The 15,998-nt window shown below is 43.8% G+C and overlaps 1 protein-coding gene across 1 annotated transcript in view; it reads right to left on the reverse strand.

Moving 5' to 3' along the window:
- Window positions 1-15,998, reverse strand: part of KIF13B (kinesin family member 13B) — a 123,143-nt gene that overhangs the window by 70,817 nt on the left and 36,328 nt on the right. The window contains exons 3-10 of the mRNA XM_080342525.1: window positions 12,085-12,100; window positions 11,065-11,125; window positions 8,461-8,553; window positions 6,765-6,945; window positions 5,105-5,192; window positions 4,225-4,359; window positions 2,621-2,733; window positions 1,526-1,637 (exon numbers count right to left, since the gene is read on the reverse strand). Coding sequence (XP_080198651.1) covers window positions 1,526-1,637; window positions 2,621-2,733; window positions 4,225-4,359; window positions 5,105-5,192; window positions 6,765-6,945; window positions 8,461-8,553; window positions 11,065-11,125; window positions 12,085-12,100 — 799 coding nt within the window. The remainder of the gene's footprint in view (window positions 1-1,525; window positions 1,638-2,620; window positions 2,734-4,224; window positions 4,360-5,104; window positions 5,193-6,764; window positions 6,946-8,460; window positions 8,554-11,064; window positions 11,126-12,084; window positions 12,101-15,998) is intronic.

Here is a 15,998-nt window from a genome sequence, read left to right on the forward strand (position 1 = left end):
ATGCGAGGTCATTGATAAGGATGGATGCACATCTCGCCAGAGGGGCAACGAGAAACAGGGGACCAAAAACTGACCAATGGAGTATAACATCCCATTCACGGGATAATTCATATAAAAGTGGGAGATCACGAGGATCTCGTCCCTTTTCCTCATGGCGACATTAGGAGAGGACCTTGCGAGTCGTCCCTGCGAACTGAGGCCAGTGACAGACTGAATCCAGTTCCATTGGCTGCAGAGTCCAGTCCAGGACTTCGGGTGCCAGAGTAGTTGCTGGGACTTCCAGATTGGTTTTGTATATTTTGTATTATTTTCTCTATTCTTATTAGTAGCATTAGTAAAGCGTTTTTAATTTTCCCAACTCTTTTCTCTCTGTCCTTCTTTCCCTCCCAATCGCCTGTCCTGAGTGGGAAGTGGTGAGGGGGGATTAACAATACATCTGCCATGGGTTTATTGTCACCCCGCAATCCAAACCTTGACATCATGCTATTAATAAAAGCTTAATTACAAGACAACGCTGAGAAAACGAGCACTTGTGGTGTGTCAGGGAATTACCTGAGTAGAGATTTGATTTCACTTCAGCATTGAACTTTGTTTTCAAATCCCTGTAACTCTTTCTTTCCATGTGTGCAGTTAAATCATAGGGATGTCAAATTCAAACATCGCTAAGAATGGGTGGGGAAGAGGTTACAAAAAATGAACCGCAACATATGACGCCTCATTCAATAATCCCCCAAAATCCGAGTCAACCAAGACCACTCAGACTGTACCAGGCAAGATAAAGAAATCCAGATGACCAATATTCCTAAAATCAAACTCGCGCTGCCAAGACTTTTTGCCATCAAGCTACCGAGCTTTACAGCTTTACAGTATTTGGAAGTTGGAAGAACAAGACAAACAAAAGCCTTTGAATTTGACACACGTAAAACTGGTGTTTGGCAATTTGGTTTTTAATTTAGACTTGACTTCCATCCAAGTGCCATCGTGATATAGCGAATAATACCAAATAGTGTCTTACGCCACACAGATTTAACTACTTATTTCACAAAGTCTTCTGACCTGTTCCTCAGCCTGTAACTGGGATAATTCTCTGCTGACAAAAGTATATTAACAAATAAATTAGACAATCAGGAAAAGGCAACAGCCTTAATCCAACTTTTCAAAGCCAACCATGCCAGTACGTAAAATTCAGCTGCATGTGGCAAGAGCCCAAATTAAACTAGAGCTGAGGTCTAGTGTGAAGCTGTGTGTAAACTGACCCATAGGAAATAATGTCTTATTTCTTAATTTATTTTATTAAAAGTTCCTTATTCTTTAGGCCATTACAGCTCAGCAGAAGACAGGGAACATATTCAGTCTGTAGAGATACTAATGGCTTACACCCAGCTAATTTATAAGGACAATTATTATTAACATCAAACCTAGAAAGTGAGGCAAAAGAACAGTGTTTTATCTCACTGAATGGGACTCGTCATTCTTTTTCCTCTCTTTTATTTCTCTTTAAAAAAAAAATGATGAGAATACTTACTTTAAGTAACCAAGTGAGCACGGAATCCCGATAAGGAACAAATTTGTTCTTGTTCTTGCCAGCAGCCTGATCTGCCAGGGCAGAAATAACCAGCCCGAGAGTTGTGAGGGATCTGCAGAGAAAACACAAGCAGTCATTAACAAGTATAAATATCCATAAGCCAAATAAATATTTCAACAGTCACTCTCTCTCCAAAAACGAGTTCAGGGGAAAAAGTTCCCAGAATGGTTTTGATCGTTCTCCTCTCACAGAAGCTCTGCTCCTTGTTTTCAAGCTGTTTTCAGCCTTCAGTGTGTCTTCACAACGCAATTATGTGGTTATTGGAAGAATCCAAGTACAGAATGAAAAACGTCGATTGTTTTAAGAAGGCAGAGATATCATTCAAACATTGTATGTCAGAAAGAGAAGTAGAGAGAAGAAGAAGAAAAAGGGAAGGGGGAAGGGGGAAGGGAAAAGGGGAAAGGGGAAAGGGGAAAGGGGAAAGGAAGGGGAGAGAGAGGAGAGGGGAGGAGAGGAGAGGAGGAGGAGAGGAGAGGAAGAGGAGAGGAAGAGGAGAGGAAGAGGAGAGGAAGAGGAGAGGGAGAAGGAGAAGGAGAAGGAGAAGGAGAAGGAGAAGGAGAAGGAGAAGGAGAAGGAGAAGGAGAAGGAGAAGGAGAAGGAGAAGGAGAAGGAGAAGGAGAAGGAGAAGGAGAAGGAGAAGGAGAAGGAGAAGGAGAAGGAGAAGGAGAAGGAGAAGGAGAAGGAGAAGGAGAAGGAGAAGGAGAAGGAGAAGGAGAAAGAGAAGGAGAAGGAGAAGGAGAAGGAGAAGGAGAAGGAGAAGGAGAAGGAGAAGGAGAAGGAGAAGGAGAAGGAGAAGGAGAAGGAGAAGGAGAAGGAGAAGAAAAAGGAGAAGGAGAAGGAGAAGAAAAAGGAGAAGAAAAAGGAGAAGAAAAAGGAGAAGAAAAAGGAGAAGAAAAAGGAGAAGAAAAAGGAGAAGAAAAAGAGAAGAGAACTGGCTACAACAGCTTACTACATTGACTTCATCCTATTTCACAAGTATGCTGTACACAGCAGTCAGGCTAAAAAAAAGGAAAATAAATAATCACAGAGACTCACTTGTTAATGTTGCTTCCTTCCTTCAGCCTGTCTCCTGCAGCCCCGGTTTTAGTCGCCCTTTCGCTCCCTGCTAAGTCCACCAGGCTCAGCTTGCCCACCTTCTCACCCGACGTCTGCACAAGGAACCAGAGATTAGTTAAAATCGGTTCGCTCCAATTAAGTTCCATAGTTTGCTGTATTTTCAAACAAGCATCAAGCTTCATTGCTTGGTGTAAACTGTACGGCTCCAGCACCTTCAAACGCCATCGGACTTGAGCGGTTTTGTTTGTTAACATATTAGCTGCTGCTTCAGAAACAACAGGACGATTTGGAGTGAAATCAGGTATATTAATGTCTTCATGACATCTTTGAAATCCCCAGAGGAAAAAAACACGGGGTGCATCAGTGAAATGTTAAACCAAGTAAAATGCAGACGTAGGACAGGCCAAGCAAAGCCATGGGGGCTACAATCCCATCCTGAAAAGAGTCTCCTAAAAACCTCCGATTTTACACCAAGTTTCTTCTCTGATTTTGAGAGAATGATGTGACACGAAGCAGGTTATAATATACAGAAATTACTACAATTGTTAAGTCTCCTACATCTTTAACGGCCTCCTAGAAAGCAACCCAAGCTATGTGACTATTTAAACCTGTAACGCAGATTTTGTTCCGAACCCTTTTATCCCATTTGACCCAAAATGACATTCTGAAATGCTCGATGAATTCTGATTTTAGTTTATCACCATTTCCTGTGAGGGATGAAATGATATTAACATAAATGTATTTCACAAACCCTCCACGGTTTATTTACATATAAGGAAATGCAAAGAAAAATACCTGCCCATTTAAATGTCCTAGATATTTAATACAGATACACAAAAATATTAATGTTGTACAATGCAAATGTTTTTAAATGAGTAGGTCTTTCCGTTTATAAAGTTGATCATTCTTATACATATTCGCATAAAATAACCCTTGAAGATTACCAGATATATAATCAGGTGTTCTATTTTCCATCTATGCCTTATATCTATAGTTTCTGCTACAAGTCTGTACAACACACGTTGCTTAAGAAACACAGTTTCTTTAGTCCAGGCTTAACATCTACACACCGTTGCTTAAGAAGAACGGTTTCTTTAGTCCAGCCTTAACATCCACACACTGTTGCTTGAGAAGAACGGTTTCTTTAGTCCAGCCTTAACATCTACACACTGTTGCTTAAAAAGAATGGTTTCTTTAGTCCAGGCTTAACATCTATACACCGTTGCTTAAGAAGAACGCTTTCTTTAGTCCAGGCTTAACATCTATACACCGTTGCTTAAAGAAGAACGCTTTCTTTAGTCCAGGCTTAACATCTACACACTGTTGCTTAAGAAGAATGGTTTCTTTAGTCCAGGCTTAACATCTATACACCGTTGCTTAAGAAGAACGCTTTCTTTAGTCCAGGCTTAACATCTACACTCTGTTGCTTAAGAAGAATGGTTTCTTTAGTCCAGGCTTAACATCTATACACCGTTGCTTAAGAAGAACGCTTTCTTTAGTCCAGGCTTAACATCTACACTCTGTTGCTTAAGAACAACAGTTTCTTTAGTCCAAGCTTAACATTTGGACCTTGTTTTACTCACCCCCGACTGCACATCGTAGAGCGTGTGTGTGAGGATGATGTTGAAGACGGCGTGGGACCGGCTGCTCTCCTCGTTCATGTTGGTGGCGGCCACCGTGCGCGATTTATTGCCCTCCGACATCAACGACTCGATGTCCTAGACAGAATTTTCATGAGTGACTCTGCATTAACACCCTTTTCCATCATCTACCCAAACAACCGCATTTTGGTAAAACACAGTGAGTATTTTCCCACTAAGATGCCCACTGTTTATCATTAAAATATCATGATGTCCCCTTTACAGACTAGAAACAACACAATGTTTGACATGCATATTCATCCATCGCCTTTACCTACACATATAAATTATCAGCAAAAACAATGCATTGCACACAGCAGTACTCAAAAGCAAAGAAAAACACAAGGAAACAGCAATTCCTGTTTGAACAACGCAACATTTTAGCCTCAGCTGCCAAACACATGTTGTTGAAATCTGTAATATGGACGTAAAGTGAGTTTGTATTCTGGGTAAATGAGATTTGTCGGCAACAGCCAAAAAGTGACATGGTGAGACACTGGAATTTTGTCTCTGCTAAATCCTGGCCCTGTCGTTAATCACAGAACATTTTCTCATCCATACAGTATAAACTCAGCTTAAGTTTGGGAGGAAAGCCGCCTCATTAAATAGTCAAATTTATTTCAGAATTATGAAATAGTACAGGATGAAGATGACTTTCTGCTCTTATTTCTCCCTGGTGATCACAATACAACAAATCCTACAGGTTCTTGCTCTAAAATAAACGTTACTGCCACGGCAATTAGGAGTAGATGAATTTTGTTGCCCTGCTTAAGTGCCAGTACCCTCATGTTTAGGATATCAAATTGATAAAACCGCTCCTTACCTTGTAGCTAGCAACAGCCAGTTTGGATAAGCCGTCTACGTAGGGACCATAAACACTGTGTTCTCTAACTTTTAATGACTGACGGCTTCTGGTTGGGAGAAAAAAGTCATTTATAAGCACACGACTTACTTAAGGCAGCAGTAAGAATAAGACAATTCCCCACCGACATATCTCAAAGGTGATGGTGTCCCAAATCACACAGAATCACAGAATGTCAGGAGTGGGAAGGGCCCTGGAAAGCTCACCCAGTGCAATCCCCCCATGGAGCAGGAACACCCAGATGAGGTTACACAGGAAGGTGTCCAGGCGGGTTGGAATATCTGCACAGAAGGAGACTCCACAACCTCCCTGGGCAGCCTGGGCCAGGCTCTGACACCCTCACCCACAACAAGTTGCTTCTCATCTTTCAGTGGAACCTCCTGTGTTCCAGTTTGAACCCATTGCCCCTTGTCCTGTCACTGGTTGTCACCAGAAGAGCCTGGCTCCATCCTCCTGACACTCCCCCTTTCCATACTGATCCCCAGGAATGAGTCCCCCCTCAGTGTCCTCTTGTCCAGCTCCAGAGCCCCAGCTCCCTCAGCCTTTCCTCACACGGGAGATGCTCCACTCCCTGCAGCATCTTGGTGGCTGCGCTGGACTCTCTGCAGCAGTTCCCTGTCCTGCTGGAACTGAGGGGCCACAACTGGACACAAGATTCCAGGTGTGGTCTCCCCAGGGCAGAGCAGAGGGGCAGGAGAACCTCTCTGACCTACTGACCACCCCCTTCTAACCCACCCCAGGTACCATTGGCTTCCTGGCCACAAGGGCCCAGTGCTGGCTCATGGTCACCCTGCTGTCCCCAGGACCCCCAGGTCCCTTTCCCCTACACTGCTCTCCCAACAGCTCATTCCCCAACTTACACTGGAACCTGGGGTTGTTCCTGCCCAGATTCAAGACTCTACACTTGCCCTTGTTCTAGTTCATTAAATTTTTCCCGCCCAACTCTCCAGCCTGTCCAGGTCTCTGATGGCAGCACAGCTTCCAGTGTCACCACTCCTCCCAGCTTGGTGTCACCACCAAACTTGCTGACAGTCACTCTAGTCCCTCATCCAAGTCATTGATGAATATATTGAATAATACCGGCCCCAGCACTGACCCTTGAACACTGCACTAGATCCAGGCCTCAACTGGACTCTGCCCCATTGACCACGACTCTCTGGCTTCTTCCCTTCAGCCAGTTCACAGTCCACCTCACTACCCGATCGTCCAGACCGCACTCGCTCAGTTTAGCTGTGAGGATGCTGTGGGAGACTGTGTCAAATGCCTTACTCAAGTCAAGGTAGATCACATCCTCCGTCCTGCCATCATCCATCCACCTTGTTATGTCCTCATACAAGTCAAAGCAACAAAGCACAGAGCAAGGACTACAATGCGAATGAAAAAGCGTTAAGTCTACACACAAAATGCCAACGCAGACATTTCTGTAGCTCCGTAAGTTACAATTAGGGTGAGTTTACTCGAAGCTTTTAGTCTTATCACTTCCTTTGATTTAAAACGAAAGGATGCTGAGATTAGGAAGAAGCGAAAGCACCTGACCCAAATTCCATAGATGGGTCCATGAAGGGAAGCTGGTTATGGAAAGGAAGAGCGTACGATATAATTTTGCTGACATAAAACTCACCCTTTTGGGTCGAGAAGATCTCGGACTTTCTCGTTGTAGATCTCCATGTAGGACACTTCCACTTTGAAGCTCTGCTCTTCGTTCTCCTCTTTCTGAGCCCTCTCGAAGAGCCCACTGCACAGTCTGGGGATTAAGCCAGGCTGGTCGGCGGTTCCCATCATCGTGTAGGATTTTCCAGACCCTGCAGAGCGAATTTACCATTAGTGGACAGGGAACAAAGTTTCCGTGCAGACCACGAGAGAAGAGGGAAAAAGAAATAGCATTTCAGTGAAAGATATTTGTGTGGTTTTCTACCTTTGAGTAACCAAAATGCCATTTAGCTAAATGCTATGAATCAAAAGGAAAGCAAGAAATTCAGCTCAATGGGCCAGAATGTATTTTTCAGGTATATACAGCCTGACCGTATCTCAGTAACACTTGTGCCACAATGAGAAAAACCAAGCACACTTATTTTTGCACATTAAGTTTAAATTATACTTAGGAGTGGGAATAACTCCAGAATGAGTGTCTTACCCACACATATAGGCTCATTCAGAAAATTAACAGATCACCATAATTAGAATGTTGTTTAAAATACAATCTCTCAAAGAAGAACTTCATTTTACTAGAGAAAGCAAAACATTTTTTCCTCTTTAAATGTAAGTACTCATTGTTGATTTTGTGTAGAATTTTAGCTGTAAATATGAAAATCCTAGAAGGGTCATCTCATTAACTACTTAACCACGCAAAACCAAAATCATAAAAAATACCGTTACTTAACAGAGATCTTTGCTAGAGCGCTGTTGGCTATTGAGTGCACCCAATAACACCGAGCTGTATTTCACAACTAATAAGTTGTTTGGTTCGAAACATTATGTTTTTAATATTTCTTTTTTTGATTATTAATTGATCAAATAATTACACTGAAAATTATGATTAAAGGTTATTCTAACTACAGACGTGGAAAATCTGAGTGACGCGTTCACAGAATCACACAGAATCCCAGCATGTCAGGGGTTGGAAGGGACCTGGAAAGCTCATCCAGTGCAATCCCCCCATGGAGCAGGAACACCCAGATGAGGTTACACAGGAAGGTGTCCAGGCGGGTTGGAATGTCTGCACAGAAGGAGACTCCACAACCTCCCTGGGCAGCCTGGGCCAGGCTCTGACACCCTCACCCCCAACAAGTTTCTCCTCATCCTTCAGCGGAACCTCCTGTGTTCCAGTTTGCACCCATTACCCCTTGTCCTGTCACTGGTTGCCACCAGAAGAGCCTGGCTCCATCCTCCTGACACTGCCCCTTTCCATATTGATCCCCATGAATGAGTCCCCCCTCAGTGTCCTCTTGTCCAGCTCCAGAGCCCCAGCTCCCTCAGCCTTTCCTCACACGGGAGATGCTCCACTCCCTCCAGCATCTTGGTGGCTGCGCTGGACTCTCTCCAGCAGTTCCCTGTCCTGTTGGAACTGAGGGGCCACAACTGGACACAAGATTCCAGGTGTGGTCTCCCCAGGGCAGAGTAGAGGGGAAGGACCTCAAGGGCAATCGTGACCCAACAATTCCAATCTAAGGTGTGAGAAATGTGAGCAGCCGGCAGCGACAGCCAAATTCCTATTTGTCCTCCTAAGAAAAACAGCTCTTACCTACATTTCAAGGCATTTCTCCTGGAACAATATCACAACAGCCATGGAAAGAATCTCCAGTTAGAACTGGACTAACCTGTTTGCCCGTAGGCGAAGATGCAAGCGTTATAGCCCTCGAAGGCATTCTGAAGAATATTCTCCCCAAGGCACTTGAAAACAACGTCTTGACCTAAGAAATAAAAAATGACAAGAAAGCCAGAGATTATTTTTTGCCTTGATTTGGATTCTTCAGTAATTACGTACAAGCGGTTCATGTTTTCCCGCTGTTGTTGGGTAAATATCCAGCGTTTTCTCTGTCTACAAGATGCACTCCAGATTTATGCAACTGTAGCAATCCGAAGCCACAGTGACCCCACACATACCCGCATCCACTCACAACAACATCCGACCCATGTTTGTACTCAAAAACCCTTATCGGCAGAAAATCGGCTGCCAACAGCAGAATTCAATCCACCGGTGAACGATGCCATCTTAAAATACGCTCAACTCTAGTGCATTTTAACCACTGTCAGTTGATTTTAATCACTAGGTGATTTCAAAGTCAATATGTAAGATAGTAAATAATACTATAAGAGATGCATTAATAATATACAGGGTGTATTGCTCGTTTTGTTACAGAACTATGGTCCAACTTATAGTTGGACTCGATGATCCTTAGCGTCTCTTCCAAGCAAAATGATTCCATAATCCTAACTAAATCCATAGGAACAGCTTTTAGCAAATGGAAGAAGAAATACTTAATATGTTTAATATCTATTTAAACAAACCCTCGATTTTCAGAATTTACAAGGAAAGGGACTAAAGTCTGACCAAAATACAGCAGAGCTTTATGGACTGAAAAGTCAAATATGTCTATGTTCCTGAAAAGTTTTTTCTTTTCTCTCCCCGATGGGAATCCAGATCTTTACACCCAAGTCAACTTAGAATTTAATGCATGCAAAACTACCCATCCAAATTACTAATAGAATACACTTCCAACGTAGAACAGACCATAAGAGAAGTGACACAGGCACCTCCATCGTTTGAGAAACAAAACATTTACCATCCCATGTAATTTATATGGCTGCAAGCATCATGTTTTCCTCAGTTCTTCAACAAGTTACTATTCATCACTTATTCATTAGAGATATTAAAATCGAGAAGCAAAAGCATCTTTAATTTTTCTTGTGATTTTTTTTTAACAAGCTGTCACAGAGGCCCCCCAAGGTTAGTTCAAGGGACAACAGGGTCCAAAACAACTTTTATTAAACCGGTGAGAAACAGGGTTTTAGCACTCCAGAAGTGACTTGAATACAGGTTCGGATATCAGTTGAGGAAAATTATAAAGGGCAGCAACTAATACAACAGAAGTTCCACAGTGTGCATGCACGTGGCTTCACCAAAACAATGCCGGAGCCGTCCCTGAGTCCGAGAAGAGTCCACACTTGCCTGAGCACAGTGTGGGATTATTTTAAAGGGATACACGTACTCATAGTGAGTATGGAAAGTGTACACTCGCGATTCTGCGAGGGGAAATACACGTGCAAATGTGCACAGAATATTACACGTGCTTATGTGGAAGCACAGGAGGAAAATACACTCACGATTACGCAAGGAAATAATTTATACATGTGCTCGTATTGAGCACGGGAAGTGCGCGTGCAAATGTGCACGGAAAGTAGATACACTTGCAATCCTGCAAGGGTTAATTTTGCTCACACACGTGGTGGCAGGGCAAGCGGAGTCTCTGCCCCGAGGGGGACAGTGGCTCCTGGTGGCAGCGGCTCAGCTCGTAACTCCAAAAGAATCGCACGCAAGGGGCACATCTCAGTGAGAGTCCTGTTTTTTATAGGCTGATCAGATCTGACTGTAGGCATTCCAGAAGCTTCTCTGCATCCCCACCCTGGCTGTGGGTGCCCCTGAAGCTTCCAAACAGCCCCCACAGTGGCCGTGGGCACTCAGCAGCTCCCTGGCACCCTGGCTCTCCCTTCTTAATGGCCCTGGCCAGGGGGCTCTGGGTCCAAACAAAAGAAGCTGTTGGGCTCAAGCAGCAGAGCTACGCCTTCCATATCGAAGGAAGGGAGGGGGAGAGAGGGAGGTTTGCATTCTGCCACACTAGCTGAACTGATTTCCTATTTTAAAAGATAACAAGTATGAAAGGAACAGAACACAAGAGCGCTAAGTGCAAACAGATTCCATATTTTACCACAACTATTTGCCAAAATGTGTCACGTTACATAGGAAATTCTTAGTGAAATACATTACGCATTCTCAGACCAGATGAATTCACGTACCCCTATATTAAATCAGGCTTTTTTAATAGTCCATTATTAAGTTCTAACGTCATGCCAACCTCCCATCAGCACTGAAAAGCATGAAATTACCTGCGCCTCAAATGCTGAAAAGAAATGGATTTGATGGATGATGATGCTCTTGAAACATTTCAAATAAAGACATAAATCTGAGTAACCCATCACGGTGATGGATTTCTCCATTTCCTACACCTTTTGGCTTTATCATCTTCTGAGAAGTGAAGCAGGAATGGTTAAAATTCTCCTTTTGCCAACAAGCGGGTGGAGAGTGGAAGGCGCTCCATGTATCATGGTCTGTGCCCTTGGCAAATATCAGCCTTTAATTAGATCATTAGATCACTCATTAGACCACTCGGAGACGATGAGCACAAAGCCACGGTCAACATTACCTGCGTATTTTTCTTTGACGGACTCATCCATAGACCAAAAGCAGTGATCGTACGCGAATACCTGCAGGAAAACAAATGGACACCTCGTCAAATCTCTTGCCAAACCAAACACGTTATCCACATTTTGACAATCTTCCTATAGGGCAACTTGTTAATTGATTTTATTTCTTCCCTTGATTGAGTTTGATCGATTTTATTGATTTTATTTCTTCCTTTCCGCACAAGAGGAGTATGTATTTACTAATAATCATACATCAAATAGCATACATATGACAGCAGTCGTCACCCAAGTCTAATATTAGTAAAGAATAACGTCATGCAAATTAGTTTGATTAGTCTGATTCCATTATTCCGGAATATTTCATATTATGGGCTAATGTGTTTGCATTTTCCACTTCAGTGAAGTCGCAAATCGTCCTCAACTATTTAAACTAAAATAACGAGCAAAATGATACAAGAGTCGAAAATCCATCCGGCCAACACATCCAAGCTTCCTACATTTATGAAAATGCCTGATATAGCAAAATCCTTGCAATATAAGGAACTTATGTTCAAAAATACATTGTTGTTTGTTTTTTTTTTTCCTATACTACATTAATGTCTCAGCATCGAGAGATAAAAGTGGTTATTCTACGTCCTCTAATTGAGGAAACGAAGGTTTGTTAATTCAAAATTAAGGCTTTTGGGGTTGTTTGAATTTATTATACAATTAAACATACTATTGTAAGATCCCACACCTTTAGAGCATTTAATAAAACACCAATAAAGCCGAACCCTGATATGCCATGGAAGAGACAAGCGTCTTCATCGCAAATAGAGTCGCGGGATCACAAGCCGTAATAAAACGATGAGTTTGCTTTAACACAGATGCCAGAAAACGCATTGAAACGCCCACAAAATCCCACAAATCTGGGCCCTTCCAGAGCTGGGGTGCAAAATGCTTTTGATATTTGGATAAGCCAAGACTAAGTGAGATGACAATTTTAACGCATTGATTTAAGGTGCGATAAAAGCCCTTACCTTTGGTTGCGTCCGACTGTTCTCCAAAGCGTCGCGGGCAGAAAGGATTTGGTACACGGTCAGGAAAAAAAGAGACAAAAGAGAAATAAAGACTGTTAGTTGAAGCGATTTTAGCTTAATTACTCCATCATTAATAGTTCACAATTGGAACAGCGCATTTTAAAAGTTCATTTCTCTCCTTGGATCTTGCTTATGGATCCCAAGTCATTATATAAATCAACGCTTGTCTCTTTGTGGGAGGGAGATCTGAGACGCTGCTCTGAATCAGCTGATTTTAAATTCAAGGCCACTGATCCTCCTCCTGTTGTCCCCACCTCTTCCTCATCCTCTCACATTGTTTTTCCTCCGACACTTCTTACTCTCTCTAGTTTCGAAACGACAAAATGTCCAAAACTGCTTGAAAAGGAACTTGAGGAGAGTTATTCAAGAAGAAGTTTCCAAGTCCAACCCTTGTACTTGCCCAACTCGGTCTTGGGACATTTGTTTCCCTAAAAGAATGAGCAGAGAACAGCGAGTCACAGAATCACAGGATCTCAGAATGTCAGGGGTTGGAAGGGACCTGGAAAGCTCATCCAGTGCAATCCCCCCATGGAGCAGGAACACCCAGATGAGGTTACACAGGAAGGTGTCCAGGCAGGTTGGAATGTCTGCATAGAAGGAGACTCCACAACCTCCCTGGGCAGCCTGGGCCAGGCTCTGACACCCTCACCCCCAACAAGTTGCTTCTCAAATTTAAGTGGAACCTCCTGTGTTCCAGTTTGCACCCATTGCCCCTTGTCCTGTCACTGGTTGTCACCAGAAGAGCCTGGCTCCATCCTCCTGACACTGCCCCTTTCCATATTGATCCCCATGAATGAGTCCCCCCTCAGTGTCCTCTTGTCCAGCTCCAGAGCCCCAGCTCCCTCAGCCTTTCCTCACACGGGAGATGCTCCACTCCCTCCAGCATCTTGGTGGCTGCGCTGGACTCTGCAGCAGTTCCCTGTCCTGCTGGAACTGAGGGGCCACAACTGGACACAAGATTCCAGGTGTGGTCTCCCCAGGGCAGAGCAGAGGGGCAGGAGAACCTCTCTGACCTACTGACCACCCCCTTCTAACCCACCCCAGGTGCCATTGGCTTCCTGGCCACAAGGGCCCAGTGCTGGCTCATGGTCACCCTGCTGTCCCCAGGACCCCTTTAATCTGTTACGTGCATAATTTATGAGTTTGCTTGGAGGTTTTGGGGATTATGATTATTTTATTTTTTTTTAAACAGCAAGTACAAAACTACTGGAGTGACCTTTAAAATAGCAGCACAGCTTCAGGCAGTGCCCGACAGGAGGTTACACAGCAGAAAATGGGAGAAATATATATCAAAACTGGGAGAAATGCAGCAAACACACAACGAGGAACGAATATTCGCCTGGATCTCTCAAATGAGATTAGGAAGCTCTGGACATCAGTAATAAGTCAAGCTTTGTGATGAGCATCACCCCTTTCTTTTGAGCGGAGCAGAAAGACGTGGAGCCACGTAAGGTCACTCTGAGCTCTTGCCGCTCGTATGGGTTGAAAAGCAAGTTAAAAATAGTAACTTTTCGACGTCGTGCCTCAAAAATAATTATTTATTATGCAAGTCCATCATGTCTCTTTACTCAGGCTTGGATCTAATATGCATTATCTGTTTGACACAACAGGAGCGGCGGCGACTCGGATAGGAGGCGGCGTGACCTGCCATGCAAGGTGGCTGTTTAATTCCTACAGGGAGATCATTCTCGTGGTAAAATAAAAGAGAACAACAAGTTTAACACCCAAAATGTGACTTGGGTCTTAATTCAGCAAGCGGTTATGCTCATGTTTCCCCAGCCCAGTTCCAAAGCAGGATTATATTAAAATGCAGGTTATCTTTCCAGCCCTCAATATAGGACAGATTATTGAGTGTCTGGATTAAAGGCCAAATAAAGATATCATCTCAGAAGTCCTATCGCAATTTTAACATGATGGATTAAACTTAATGATGTAAATCATCAAGCTTAGTCCAGCCTAGAGGTCTTAAATTATGCATCTTGCTTTCTAAAGTGCTGCACAAACACATAAGCTACATCAGAAGCCCCACGTCTAAGAAACCCGACGTACAGCACTCAGGATACCTGGCGTGCATGAGGAAGAGTATGAGCAGCAGGTGGAGGGAGGTTGTTCCTCCCCCTCTGCTCTGCCCTGGGGAGGCCCCATCTGCAGTTGTGGGTCCAGTGCTGGGCTCCCCAGTTGAAGAAGGACAAGGAATTACTGGAGGGAGTCCAGCGGAGGGACACAAAGATGCTGAGGGGTCTGGAGCATCTTTGTGATGAGGAGACTGAGAGAGCTGGGGCTGTTGAGCTGGAGAAGAGAAGCTGAGAGGGATGTGATCAATGGGATCAATATGTCAGGGTGGGTGTCAGAGGATGGACCAGACTCTGTTCAGTGGTGCCCAACGCCAGGGTGAGGGGCAACGGGCACAGACTGAAACACAGGAGGCTCCATGTGAACATGGGGAGAAACTTGTTTGCTGGGAGGTGCCAGAGCCTGGCCCAGGCTGCCCAGAGCGGGTGTGGAGTCTCCTGCTCTGAGACATTCAAACCCGCCTGGACCCACCTGTGTGATCTGCTCTGTGACCCTGCGTGAGCAGCTGGGTTGGACTGGGGGATCTCCAGAGGTTCCTGCAACCACAACCAGCCTGGATTCTGTGATATGCAGCTCTAAAGCAGAAACGATCACGTACGTTTGTGTCACCTGCAAACCGCTCCCATCAAACCCATGTCCCAACCAGCACGTGCAAGTGGAACAAGCACACGGCAAAACAATGGTTGCAGGACCAGGAAAAAGGAGGACAGAGTGAAACGATGGCTGCAGCAGAAAGAGCCAGTACGGGAAGGCAAAACTCCTCTCCCAGCTACGACAGGATGTCACCAAGATGTTTGCAGCTACGTATTTTCACTTGAATCCATTCTGACAACACTCTCCTTCACCAACTCCCCCTTTTATCTTTCCTCAACTCAATGTCAAACAGAAGCAGGAGGAATCTAGTGCATCTAGGGTACCTACAATTAAAATAAAAAGGAGAAAGCGAATATTCTAAAACAACCGTCGACATTTAATACCATTTCATTTGTTGTAGCCAAGTGACTATATTTGCAGTCCTGAATAACCATTTCTTTTTAAGCTAGCTCTTACATGGTTTAAGCTTCTTGACCATGACACATTTGCTTTCCTATAGAAATGCTCGCAGTTTCACACATTGCAATTTAAAAAGAGAGCAGCTCCCAGTTACAACCATCAGTGTACGGTCAACACCACTGTTGTCTCCTTTTCATGTGTGTTTTGTTGTTTGCTTTTTAAATAATAGAATCTTCACTAATTAAATGATTAAACCAAGTGTAGCAGGTTCCAACGTAATTAGTTCTATTTTACGCCCTTTGGCTCAGTGTAAACTCTAAAAACACAACCAGAAACACACACTAGAAAAACTAAAGAGCAGGATGGTATCGGCGTCCCCAGTGATGCTCTGCAAGGCCACGGATTTTGCTTCCAACTGAGTTAGTTTGCCTCAAATCAACTTGTATTCACACATATTTTATTAGAAGTAAAGTTGGCATCGTGTGTCAGAGTAACTCACCCTTCAGATGCAGGAACAGCTCTGCTTGGGAGAGATTTTATACATTTTAAAGTTTGCACGGATATGGTCCAAACGAGTGTTTCTGATGGTTTAGTTTGAGGTGACCCGTTCATACCCTGCATTTGCAGACTTTGTAGCGTAGAATCATGGAACAGTTTGCCTTGAAGGTTGAAGAGACATTGAAAACTCACCCAGCGCCAGCCCTTTGTACCAAGTCAAAGGGAAGAAACTGTAGTGTAGCATCTAAAGGACAAATATCTGACCATCCCCTACACTGCTCTCCAACAGG

This window comes from Nesoenas mayeri, assembly GCF_963082525.1.
Source record: "Nesoenas mayeri genome assembly, chromosome: 3".
NCBI lineage: Eukaryota > Metazoa > Chordata > Aves > Columbiformes > Columbidae > Nesoenas > Nesoenas mayeri.